General features: G+C 48.7%; 1 protein-coding gene across 1 annotated transcript; it reads left to right on the top strand.

Annotated features, from left to right (window-relative positions):
- Positions 1-4,469: 4,469 nt before the first annotated feature.
- Positions 4,470-14,171, top strand: ISM2 (isthmin 2). The gene is made up of 6 exons (XM_040332508.1): positions 4,470-4,609; positions 7,902-8,048; positions 11,101-11,383; positions 11,607-11,744; positions 11,879-11,953; positions 13,550-14,171. The coding sequence occupies exons 1-6, from the start codon at positions 4,520-4,522 to the stop codon at positions 14,068-14,070; spliced, it is 1,254 nt and encodes a 417-aa protein (XP_040188442.1). The 5' UTR covers positions 4,470-4,519; the 3' UTR covers positions 14,071-14,171.

Here is a 14,171-nt window from a genome sequence, read left to right as displayed (position 1 = left end):
GTCTCCTGCCCTGGTTGGCACAGCCGTGTAAATCTCGGGGGCCTATTAGGATGGAAATTCAAATCCTTGGGCAGAAAAACACGGCTCCCTTTTTGTATAGGCATCTATGAATTTTAGCAGTTTTTCTGGTGATGATGACGACTTTAGAGGACGGACGGAAGGTGTAATTGTTCCAGCTGAAAGAGAAGAATCTACCAAAAAAAATGTATTTCTACCTGTCGGTGCCTATAGGACAGATGCGGGTAAGAATCTATGATCAATAGGAATGCTTTATGCTTTAACCTGTAGGTTGCTGATGCCCAGGGGGTGGCAACCGCCATTGCTGTGATCGCATGACCTGCACCAGTGATGTAGAGAGAGGTACCCCCCCCCCCCCCCCCCCCCAAGGATACCTCCTAGGGCAGTGATGGAGAACCTTGGCACCCCAGTTGTTTTGGAACTACATTTCCCATGATGCTCAATTACACTGCAGAGTGCATGAGCATCATGGGAAATGTAGTTCCAAAACATCTGGGGTGCCAAGGTTCACCATCACTGTGCTAGGTTCTCAGTGTTGTATAGTTCAGGGTTCTGCGGGGGATGTCTGTCAGCTGATGGCTTTTTGGGTCAGCTAGTGATGAGGCAAATGTCCATGAATGGGAGTACCGTCCAGCTGACTCCGATTTCATCCTGTCCTAGATCTGTCTGGCTGGAACTCACTTTTATGCCTCCTGGGTGCCATTAACCACTTAAGGACCGGACCAATATGCTGCTAAATGACCCAAGGGGTTTTTACAATTCGGCACTACGTCGCTTTAACAGACAATTGCGCCGCCGTGCGACGTGGCTCCCAAACAAAATTTGCGTCCTTTTCTTCCCACAAATAGAGCTTTCTTTTGGTGGTATTTGATCGCCTCTGCGATTTTTTTATTTTTTGCGCTATATACAAAAATAGAGCGACATTTTTGAAAAAAAACAATATTTTTTTACTTTTTGTTATAAGAAAAAATCAAATAAACTAAATTTTAGTCAAACATTTAGGCCAAAATGTATTGAGCCACATGTCTTTAGTAAAAAAAAATCGCAATAAAAAAAAAATGGCTACCTAGCGGGAACAGCGACACGAATACAGCGATCAGAAAAATGATCGCTTGGTGACACTGGCAATAGGGAGTGAAAGGGGTAACTAGGGCGGTGATCAAGGGGTTAAAACTTTATTAGGGGGGGTACGCGGGCTACCCTGGACCTAACACTAACTGCCTGTCACACTGACACTAAATGCAGTGATCAGTACATATATGATCACTGCATTCAGTGACACTGTGACAGGGGGGTGGGGGTGATCGGGGGGGTTAATGTGCCTGTGTGTACTGGTGTCAGTGTAGTGTTGTGCAGACTCACTGTGTGATGTGATCTCTCCTCAGCGGCGGTTGAAAAAAATTACATCACTTCCCTCTTCCTGTGTTTACACAGGAGGAGGAAGTGACACACGGGGGAGCGCACGGATTGGCTGAGAGCGATCCGGAGGGGGCGGACAAAAACGAACAGCCGCCCCCTCATCCCGGATCGCTCGGACAGCCACGGCAACCGCCGCATGTACCGGGGGGGGGGGGGGGTCCCGATCGGACCCCCGACCCACGTCTAGGCAGGGACGTACAGGTACGCCAATGTGCCTGTCCGTGCCATTCTGCCGACGTCCGCAACGACGACTGCGGCGGTCCGCAAGTGGTTAAAAAAAGGATCTGGCATTGATGGACCAAACTCCCTTAAAGCGCAACTTCCGTCATATATTTATTTTTATTTTTTTCCTTTCCATCTATTAAATTTTCTGCCCTGTTTTAACTTTGGATTTTTTTTATGCCAGTAAATACCTTATACAGCCCACTTCCTGTTTCTTGTCTGGTCATTGACCTAGGCTTATGACATCATGCACAGCACTCTTTCACACCCTTTTGAGAGTTTGTGGAGGGAGAGTCATAACAGGGCCAATGAGAGCTGTGTCTGTAAATCCAGGAAGTGAACAGGCAGCGGCTTCAGCTGCCCACAGTTAAAATGGATGCAGCCAGACTCAGTGGAGGGAGATTTCTGCAGCATATTTGGCAAGTACAGAATCACAGTATATATAAAATAATATGCAAAGTGGTTGGAGGGAAGCTTCAGAATGGCAAAGATGTTTTTATTACAAATTATGTGAGCCGACTGCTGGTCTTCTCTAACCACTTGAAGACCAGGCTTTTGTTTACAAGTTTAAATTGTTTTTTTATTTATTTATTTTTGCTAGAAAAGTACTTAAAAGGGTCACTAAAGGATTTTTTTTTTAGCTAAATAGCTTCCTTTACCTTACTGCAGTCCTGGTTTCATGTCCTCATTGTTCGTTTTTGCTTTGATGTTGCTGTAATTCTGCTCTGTTCTCCACACTTCCTGGTTGTCTGTTTCCTTATAACCACAGTACTGGGAGATTTCTCACTGTGGTGACTAATCAAGGAGGTGTGATTACTGTGTGTCAGCACCAATCCAGTTTCGTTTTACAAACCATCACTGCCCTCTATTGGCTCTTTGTCTCTGTACATGAGAGAACCAGGAAACAACAGCAAAAACGAAACTAAACTGCTGGCACATTATATGATTGGTTTTTATCTATTTTTAATCATTTTTAAAGGGAATCCGTTAACGATTATGTCTCTATACCCTGTTAACAGTCATTTTAGCTTAAAAAAAATCCTTTAGTGACCCTTTAACCCCAAACCTACTTTTTTTTTTTTTTAGCAGAGACCCTAGGAAATGGTAATCGTTGCATGCTTGTAATTTTTTTATGTCACGCAGTATTTGAGCTGGGGTTTCTCAAACGCAATATTTTTTTAAAGAATACACTTTGATGAAATAAAATAAACACAATATATACCCCCAATTTTTAAATAAAATGTGAAAAAAAGATGTTGCGCAGAGTAAATAGATAATTGCGATTTTTTTACCAAAAATATGGAGAAGAATACATATCGGCCCAAATTGAGGAAAAAAATATAATGTTTTGTATATTTTTGGGGGATATTTATTATAGAAAAAAGTAAAAAATATTGCATTTTTTTCAAAATTATCGCTCTATTTTTGTTTAAAGCGCAAAAAATAAAAACCGCAGAGGTGATCAAATACCACCAAAAGAAAGCTCTATTTGTGGGGAAAAAATGACGCCAATTTTGTTTGGGAGCCACGTCGCACGACCGCGCAATTGTCTGTTAAAGCAACGCAGTGCTGAATCGCAAAACCTGTCCGGGTCCTTTAGCTGCCTAAAGGTCCGGGGCTTAAAGGGTCACTAAAGGAAATTTTTTTTTTTTTTTTTTTTAGCTGAAATGACTGTTTACAGGTTATAGAGACATAATAGTTAACTGATTCCTTTTAAAAATGATTAAAAATAGATAAAAACCAATCATATAATGTGCCTACAGTTTAGTTTCGTTTTTGCTATTGTTTCCTGGTTCTCTGATGTACAGAGCCAGAGAGCCCATAGAGGGCAGGGAAGGTTTTGCAAAACGAAACTGGATTGGTGCTGAGGGGTTATAGACACACAGTAATCACACCTCCTTGATTAGTCACCACAGTGAGAAATCTCCCAGTAACTGTGGTGATCAGGAAACAGACAACCAGGAAGTGTCCAGAACAGAGAGGAATTACAGCAACATCAAAGCAAAAAAGCAAAGCAATGAGGACATGAAACCAGGACTGCAGTAAGGTAAAGGAAGCTATTTCTGAAAGTGTCTGTGCTGACCCAGCTGCTCTGCCCCTCCCTTTCTGGAAGTGTCTGCGCTGACCTTCACTGCTATCTCTCATCTCTGTATATGCTGGCCCAGCTCCTCTCCCTCACCTTCCTGTTCTCTTTTTGTAAGTGTCTGATTTCTGCCCAGCCCCCTCTGTGAGTGTCTAATTAGTACATGTGCTGGCCCAGCTCCTCCACACCTCATCTCTCTCCCCCTCCCTCTACCAAATCTCTATTGGAAGGAGGATGAAGATCTGATTTAATGGAGAGGAAGTGATCCAGCCATGACACACAATGCACTTTACACAACATTATCCCTCCCCCTCAGAAATGGATCGGCAGCTTATTGGCGGTTTTGGTTCTTTTTGCTCCGCCCAAAGATAATGTAAGGTTTGCCCACTGACCGCTCCAGCTCCGCCCCCGAGGATAGATCTGGGCGGGGTCGACGGTGTAAAGTTTGTCCACTGGGAGCTCCAGCTCTGCCCCCGAGCACATGTGTGGGCGGGGTCACAGGTAGCAGACAGAGCGGCTCCTCCCCCGGTCACAGAGATCTCCCAGCAGAGGAGGATAGACCGGGACTCGGGGGTCAGTGTTAGGGGAGGGGAGGGGTCTCAGAATTCACCCCTCTTCCCCCTTCTCATCCCCGGTGCGCAGAGCGATCCCTCGGCACACGTGACCGCCCCTCTCCGTCCATCCCGGCCCCGCCCCACCTCCAGAATGACGTCACCCTGCCTAACCCCGCCCCGCCCGCAGAGATGGGCGCAGAGTGACCCGGCCGGGTGATCAGTGATGTGGGGCGCCGTCCTCATCCTCTTCTTCCTGAGCTGCCGACTGGAGACCCTCCCGGGGGCCCCTCCCGCCCGCCCGGTGCCCCATCAGGTGAGATCGCTGCAACCCGGGATAATACCCGATCGGTACACAATTACCGGCGCTCCGTATTCCGGCCGGAGAGAGAGAGAGAGAGAAGTGACAGGAGGGGGGGGGGGGGGGGGAGTGACCGAGGAGGAGGAGGAGGATAGATATGAGGATGAGGATGATGATGATATGTGATGAGGATGATGATGATATGTGATGAGGATGATGATGATATGTGATGAGGATGATGATGATAGACATATGATGAGGATGAAGACATGTGATGAGGATGATAGACATGTGATGAGGATGATGATGATGATGAAGACATGTGATGAGGATGATGATGATGAAGAAGACATGTGATGAGGATGGGGAAGATAATAATGGATAGAAGGATGATGAGGACGCAGATGATTGGGATAATGTACAATAATTGGGGAAATAGAGAAGAGTGATGATGAGGATTGTGGTGACAGTGGAATATAGTGATAAGGATGATGAGAGTAGAAAGGATAGAGATGATGAGTATAATGATGGTGAGGATGGGGATGTCAGTATAGAGAATACTGATGAGGATGAGGTGATGTCAGTGGAAAAGGTGCAGATGATAAATAATGAGGATGATGAAAATACAGAGAATAATGATGAGGATGATGATGATGAGAATACCAGTATAGAGAAGACTGATAAGGATGAAGGTCCATGAGGATGATAAATAATTAAGATGATGATGTGATGAGGATAAAGATGACAGTGGAAAAGATAAAGATGCAGATGATAAATGAGGATGATGTAAATACAGAGAATAATGATGATGGGAATACCGGTAAAGAGAATGCTGATAAGGACGAAGAGGATGAGGATGATGATGACAGTAGATGGGATAAATGAGGATGATAAATAATGATGAGGATGGTGATGTCAGTAGAGAGGATGATGAAGGGGGTGATGATAGAATAGAGGATAATGATGAGGATGATAGAGGGGGATGGGGAATGACGGCGGATAAATATGAGGATGATCAATTTTAGTGAGGATGGTGATGACAGGATAGAAGATAATGACGAGGATGATGGAGGGGGGATGGTGATGATGGAGGGGGGGTGGTGATGATGGAGGGGGATGGTGATGATGGAGGGGGGATAATGATGATGGAGGGGGATGGTGATGATGGAGGAGGGATGGTGAGGATGGAGGGGGGATATGGATGGGGGATGGTGATGATGGAGGGGGGATGGTGATGATGAAGGGGGGATGGTGATGATGGAGGGGGGAGGGTGATGATGAAGGGGGGATGGTGATGATGGAAGGGGATGGTGATGATGGATGGGGGATGGTGATGATGGAGGGGGGATGGTGATGATGGAGGGGGGATGGTGATGATGGAGGGGGGATGGTGATGATGGAGGGGGGATGGTGATGATGAAGGGGGGATGGTGATGATGGATGGGGGATGGTGATGATGGAGGGGGGATGGTGATGATGGAGGGGGGATGGTGATGATGGAGGGGGATGGTGATGATGGAGGGGGGATGGTGATGATGGAGGGGGGGGGGTGAGGATGGAGGGGGGATGGTGATGATGGAGGGGGATAGTGATGATGGAGGGGGGATGGTGATGATGGAGGGGGATGGTGATGATGGAGGGGGATGGTGATGATGGAGGGGGGATGGTGATGATGGAGGGGGGGTGGTGATGATGAAGGGGGGGATAGTGATGATGGAGGGGGGATGGTGATGATGGAGGGGGGATGGTGATGATGAAGGGGGGATGGTGATGATGGAGGAGGGATGGTGATGATGGAGGGGGGATGGTGATGATGGAGGGGGGATGGTGATGATGGAGGGGGGATGGTGATGATGGAGGGGGATGGTGATGATGGAGGGGGGATGGTGATGATGGAGGGGGGATGGTGATGATGGAGGGGGGATGGTGATGATGGAGGGGGGATGGTGATGATGGGATGGTGATGATGGAGGGGGGATGGTGATGATGGAGGGGGGATGGTGATGATGAAGGGGGGATGGTGATGATGGAGGAGGGATGGTGATGATGGAGGGGGGATGGTGATGATGGAGGGGGGATGGTGATGATGGAGGGGGAGGGGGATGATGGAGGGGGGATGGTGATGATGGAGGGGGGATGGTGATGATGAGGGGGGGGATGGTGATGATGGAGGGGGGATGGTGATGATGGAGGGGGGGATGGTGATGATGGAGGGGGGATGGTGATGATGAAGGGGGATGGTGGATGATGGATGGGGGATGGTGATGATGGAGGGGGGATGGTGATGATGGAGGGGGGATGGTGATGATGGAGGGGGATGGTGATGATGGAGGGGGGATGGTGATGATGGAGGGGGGGGGGGGTGAGGATGGAGGGGGATGGTGATGATGGAGGGGGGATAGTGATGATGGGGGGGGGGATGGTGATGATGGAGGGGGATGGTGATGATGGAGGGGGATGGTGATGATGGAGGGGGGATGTGATGATGGAGGGGGGGTGGTGATGATGAAGGGGGGATAGTGATGATGGAGGGGGGGATGGTGATGATGGAGGGGGATGGTGATGATGAGGGGGATGGTGATGATGGAGGAGGGATGGTGATGATGGAGGGGGATGGTGATGATGGAGGGGGGATGGTGATGATGGAGGGGGGATGGTGATGATGGAGGGGGATGGTGATGATGGAGGGGGGATGGTGATGATGGAGGGGGGATGGTGATGATGGAGGGGGGATGGTGATGATGGAGGGGGGATGGTGATGATGGGATGGTGATGATGGAGGGGGGATGGTGATGATGGAGGGGGGATGGTGATGATGAAGGGGGGATGGTGATGATGGAGGAGGGATGGTGATGATGGAGGGGGGATGGTGATGATGGAGGGGGGATGGTGATGATGGAGGGGGGATGGTGATGATGGAGGGGGATGGTGATGATGGAGGGGGGATGGTGATGATGGAGGGGGGATGGTGATGATGGAGGGGGGATGGTGATGATGGAGGGGGGATGGTGATGATGGGATGGTGATGATGGAGGGGGGATGGTGATGATGGAGGGGGGATGGTGATGATGGAGGGGGGATGGTGATGATGGGATGGTGATGATGGAGGGGGGATGGTGATGATGGAGGGGGGATGGTGATGACAGTAGAGAGGGTGGTTTGGGTCCCCTGTCATTTCTCATCTTCTGAGCTGTGGGATTGGAGTGTAAGCTCCTGGGACGAGTACTTTGTATCAGCTGACCTGGGGGGGGGGTGGATTAGAGTGTAAGCTCCTGGGACGAGTGCTGACATTGTCCTCTCTGTACAGGACAGCCAGAGATCAGAGGTCACCCCAGGGAGAGGAGAACAGACGTCACACGGGACGGAGCAGAGTCCGGAGGAGGCGGCGCCATTCATCCTGGACCTGCAGAGCTTATCGGGGGCCAACCTGACCTCTGAGAACCCCAATATCCAGGTGAGACCCCCAACACAGCCAACCAATGGGAGGGCATCACTGAACCATCATCACAGCAATAACTAGAACCAACGGGACCCTATAACTTATATCTGGAGAGCGGTGATGTCACTCCTGTGTAATATACAGCGCCGTGCAAAAGTATTCACCCCCCTTTGGCATTTTTTGAATACGGATTGTTTGAGGATTTGCATCATTTATTTTACAGAAAACGACTTTTGAAGATTTTTATTTTTTGATTATTGTGAAGCAAACAACAAATAGGACAAAAGAACAGAAAAAGTCAATGTGCATAAGTATTCACCCCCCTAAAATCAATACTTTGTAGAGTCGCCTTTTGTGACTATCACAGCTCCAAGTCGCTTTGGATAAGTCTCTCTGAGTTCCCACATTTTACCACTGGGATTTCCCCCATTCCTCCTCCTTGCAGAACTGCTCCAGCTCCTCCAAGTTGAATGGTTTGCGCTTGTGAGCAGCAATCTTTAACCACTTGGGATCCGCCTGCCGTCAATTGACGGCTACAGCGCGGATCCCAAAAGCCAACAGGACGTCAATTGACGTCCGCCCCTTTGGGCGGTCCCCGCGCGCGCTCCAGAGCGCGCAGCGGGGAAAATCTGTGTTGGCCGTGTCCCTTGGACACAGCCAATTACAGATCGCCGCGAACGGCCAATCAGATTGGCCGTTTGCGATCTGTGCGGCCAATGAGAGATGATCTCATATGTAAACATATGAGATCATCTCTCATTGCCGTTTTACACAGAGACAGCAGTGCTGTCTCTGGAGGGGAGACCGATCTGTGTCTCTTGTACATAGGGACACAGATCGGTCACCCCCCCCCCAGTCACCCCCCCACCTACAGTTAGAACACTTCATAGGAAACATATTTAACCCCTTCCTCACCCCCTAGTGTTAACCCCTTCAATGCCAGTCACATTTATACAGTAATTAGTGCATATTTATAGCACTGATCGCAGTATAAATGTGAATGGCGCCAAAAATGTGTCCGATGTGTCCGCCATAACGTCGCAGTCCCAATAAAAATCGCAGATCGCCGCCATTTCTAGTAAAAAAAAAAATAATAATAAAAAATAATAATTCTGTCCCCTATTTTGTAAGCGCTATAACTTTTGCGCAAACCAGTCGCTTATTGCGATTTTTTTTTTTTTTTACCAAAAATATGTAGAAGAATATGTATCGGCCTAAACTGAGAAAAAAAATGTGTTTTTTTTTTTTAAATTGGGATATTTATTATAGCAAGAAGTAAAAAATATTGTATTTTTTTCAAAATTGTCGCACTTTTTTGTTTATAGCGCAAAAAATAAAAACCGCACAGGCGATCAAATACCACCAAAATAAAGCTCTACTTGTGGGGAAAAAAGGACGTCAATTTTGTTTGGGAGCCACGTCGCACGCCCGCGCAATTGTTAGTTAAAGCGACGCAGTGCCGAAAGCTGAAATTTCACCTGGGCAGGAGGGGGGTTTATGTGCCCAGTAAGCAAGTGGTTAAGTCTGACCACAGATTTTCTATTGGATTGAGGTCTGGGCTTTGACTAGGCCATTCCAACCCATTTCCATGTTTCCCCCATAAACCACTCAAGTGTTGCTTTAGCAGTGTGTTTGGGGTGATTGTCCTGCTGGAAGGGGAACCCCCGTCCTCCCGGCCTCCAATCACACACAGAGTGCTACAGGTTTTGCTGAAGAAGATCCCTGTATTTAGCACCATCCATCTCTCCCTCAACTCCGACCAGTCCTGAGTCCTGACTGCTGAAAAGCTGGAGCAGTTCTGCAAGGAGGAGGAATAGGGAAAATCCCAGTAGAAAGATGTGGGAAGCTCATAGAGAATTATCCAAAGCCACTTGGAGCTGCGATAGTCGCAAAAGGCGGCCCTACAAAGTATTGATTTTAGGGGGGTGAATACTTATGCACATTGACTTTTTCTGTTCTTTTGTCCCATTTGTTGCTTCACAGTAAAAAAAAAAAATCTTCAAAGTTGTGGACGTGTTCTGTAAATTTAGTGATGCAAATCCTCAAACAATCCGTGTTAATTCCAGGTTGTGAGGCAACAAAACACGAAAAATTCCAAGGGGGGTGAATACTTTTGCAAGGCACTGTATATCTGGAGAGCGGTGATGTCACTCCTGTATAATACAGGGCTCGACAAATCCCGGTCACCAGGTCGCCATGGCGACTAGAAATAGGGTCCTGGCGACTTGGCTTGGAAGGGGGACTTGGCTTTTTGTGAGCTGGCGCCATCTGGTGGTGGCCGTTGGTATTACAAGTTAAACAGCAATTCTAATGTAATTTTTCACTATTTTCACTGCCATCTTCTTCCCTCTAATTAGAACCCCCAAACATTATATATATTTTTTTTATCGTAACAACCTAGAGAATAAAATGGCGATCGTTGCAATACTTTCTGTCGCGCCGTATTTGCGCAGCGGTCTTACAAGCGCACTTTTTTGGGAAAAAATTACACTTTTTTGAATTAAAAAATAAGACAACAGTAAAGTTATCCCCATTTTTTTAATACTATGAAAGATAATGTTACGCCGAGTAAATTGATACCCAACATGTCACGCTTCAAAATTGCGTCCGCTCGTAGAATGCCGACAAACTTTTACCCTTTAAAATCTCCATAGGCAACGTTTAAAAAACTCTACAGGTTGCATGTTTTGAGTTACAGAGGAGGTCTAGGGCTAGAATTATTGCTCTCGCTCTACCAATCGCGGCGATACCTCACATGTGTGGTTTGAACACCGTTTACATATGCAGTCGCTGCTCACGTACGTGTTCGCTTCTGCGCGCAAGCTCGTCGGGACGGGGCGCATTTTCTGGCTCCTAACTTTTTTAGCTGGCTCCTAGATTCCAAGCAAATTTGTCAAACCCTGGTTTAATATATCTTATATCTGGAGAGCGGTGATGTCACTCCTGTACAATATATCTTGTATCTGGACAGTGGTGATGTCACTCCTGTATAATATATCTTATATCTGGAGAGTGGTGATGTCACTGTGTGTATTTCGGGGTCACTGTTGCGGTTCTCGCCCTCCAGGTGACGATTGAGGTGGATCCGGCGTCTCAGACGGAGGTGGAGTTGGATTTGTCGGATACGCGGACGGATTGGGCGGACCCGGATTGGGTGTCTCAGCATGAGCTCTTCTGGCCGCTCTTCTGGGAGTACAATGACATCCCTGGTGAGGAGACTTCCACGCCGGGCCCCTCGGGGTCAGAGGTTGCGGGCGACTATTCCTCACAGTATGAATGGGAGGACAACATCCTGAGCGGACGAGATCCCAATGGAGAGAACTGGATCTCAGAGGACAAATATCATTACGGTGAGTCTCCACAATCCCCAAATCACCCCGGGGGATGGGAGTACTATGACTCCTCCCACTGCAAGGTGACAGAGGGGAAGGTATGACACTTGGAGCCTGACTCCTCCCACTACTGGGTGACTTAGGGTGGAGGTATGAGGCATGGAATCTGACTCCTCCCAGTCATGAGGTTTGCCCCCCCTTTCAGGGTGATGTATGACAAGCTTTTGTTGTTGCTGGGCAGATTACGAGGAGGAAGAGTGGAGTTCTTGGTCTCCATGTAGCGCTACCTGCGGTCACCCCAGCCAGAAACGCACGCGCTCCTGCGGATATTCCTGCACCGCCACCGAATCCCGTGTGTGTGACCTGATGCCGTGCCCAGGTAAGATTTGTGACCCCGCCCCCATTCTATGATTACATTTGATGTGAAATGTTTGTCTTGATGCTCAGTGATGTCATATTATAGTTATTGCCCGGGGTGCCCCTTTATATGACGTTTACTTATTGACTCCGCAGGGGAGGACGACACCGAGAACTCCACCCTCTTGTGGGCGACATTGGCCAGCAGGGGAACTCCGGCTCCAGATAATGGTGAGATTTATACTGCCTTTCTGTTCTATATCCTCATCCTCTGCACTCACCCCCCACCCTTATATCTCATCTCCCCCTATGCCACCCTCATATGTCATACTCATCTCCCCTCTATGCCACCTTCATATCACATACTCATCTCCCCTCTATGCCACCCTCATATCTCATCTCCCCCTATGCCACCCTCATATCTCATCTCCCCTCTATGCCACCCTCATATCTCATACTCATCTCCACTCTATGCCACCCTCATATCTCATCTTCCTCTATGCCACCCTCATATCTCATCTCCCCCTTTTTGCCACCCTCATATCTCATCTCCACTCTATGCCACCCTCATATCTCATCTCCCCCTATGCCACCCTCATATCTCATCTCCCCCTTTTTTCCACCCTCATATCTCATCTCCACTCTATGCCACCCTCATATCTCATCTCCCCCTATGCCACCCTCATATGTCATACTCATCTCCCCTCTATGCCACCCTCATATGTCATACTCATCTCCCCTCTATGCCACCCTCATATCTCATCTCCCTCTATGCCACCCTCATATCTCATCTCCCCTCTATGGCACCCTCATACTCATCTCCACTCTATGCCACCCTCATACTCATCTCCCCCTATGCCACCCTCATATGTCATACTCATCTCCCCCTATGCCACCCTCATATGTCATACTTATCTCCCCTCTATGCCACCCTCATATCTCATACTCGTCTCCTCCTAATATCTCATACTCATCTCCCCCCTATGCCAAACTCATATATCATACTCAGCTCCCCTCTATGCCACCCTCACATCTCATACTCATCTCCCCCCTTTTGCCACCCTCATATCTCATCTCCCCCCTTTTGCCACTCTCATATCTCATACTCATCTCCCCCCTTTTGCCACCCTCATATCTCATACTCATCTCCTCTATACCACCCTCATATCTCATACTTATCTTCCCCCTATGCCACCCTTATATCTCATCCACTCTATGTCACCCTCATATCTCATCCACTCTATGCCACCCTTATATCTCATCCACTCTATGCCACCCTCATATCTCATACTCCTCTCCCCCTATGCCACCCTCATATCGCATACTCGTCTCCCCCTATGCCACCCTAATATCTCATACTCATCTCCCCCCTATGCCAAACTCATATCTCTTTGCTCATCTCCCCCTATGCCACCTTCATATCTCATACTCGTCTCCCCCTATGCCACCCTCATATCCAATTACTCGTCTCCACCTATGCCACCCTCACATCTCTTGCTCATCTCACCCTATGCCACCCTCATATATCATACTCGTTCCCCCTCAATGCCACCCTGATATCTATCTAATGCTTATCTGCCCTCTATGCCACCCTTATACATGTCCCTCCCCCCCATGTCACTCTCATACTCATCTCCCCCCATATATCTCACTTTCATCTCCCCCTATGCCACCCTCATATTATCATACTCATCCATCCTCTATGCCGCCCTCATACTCATCTCCCCCTATGCCACCCTCATATCTCATTACTTGTCTCCCCCTATGCCACCCTCATACTCATCTCCCCCATGCTACCCTCATACCTCTCTCTTTTCTCGCCCTCAGCTCACCTGGACAGCTGCGATCGTTGGCTCACCTGTAAGAGTGAATTCCTCAGTAACTATTTGCACCGGGTCTTAACAGAATTGCCAAGTTGCCCCTGCTCCTACCCCTCGGAGGCCGTCTACAGCTCGCTGGTGCTGCGGGATGAGACGTTGGCGCGCAGTTTCCGGTGGAGGGACGCAAGTGGCAATCGGGAGAGGCTGGACATCTACAATCCGGGCGCACGCTTCTGTCTGCGCTCTTTACTCACCCGGGACAGCAGCAGCCTGGGGGCTCAGCACTGCTGCTACGACCATTCCCTCAAACTGGTAACGCGCGGGCACGCCGCCGCCATCCCCAACCTCATCAGCGCCGACTTCTCCCCCGAACTTCACTACAAGGCCGATGTGCTGCCCTGGATCCTTTGCAAGGGCGACTGGAGCCGAATCCACTCCCTGCGCCCCCCAAACAATGGCCACGGCTGTCCAGAGAACCCCCCTGAGGAGGAGTACCTGGCCCAGCTCCAGGAGGCCCGCGAGTTCTAGGCCCGGGCAAGGACTGCGGAGGAGGGGAACGGGGGGTGGGGGAGATCAGAGCGGAGTTGTAATATATTCAAATCCATTTCTATACAAATTTTATATAATCA

The sequence above is a fragment of the Rana temporaria genome, chromosome 13 (genome assembly GCF_905171775.1).
Source record: "Rana temporaria chromosome 13, aRanTem1.1, whole genome shotgun sequence".
Taxonomy (NCBI): Eukaryota; Metazoa; Chordata; class Amphibia; order Anura; family Ranidae; genus Rana; species Rana temporaria.
Note: the sequence above shows the minus strand (reverse complement) of the source record. Positions and strands in the feature narration are given on the sequence as shown.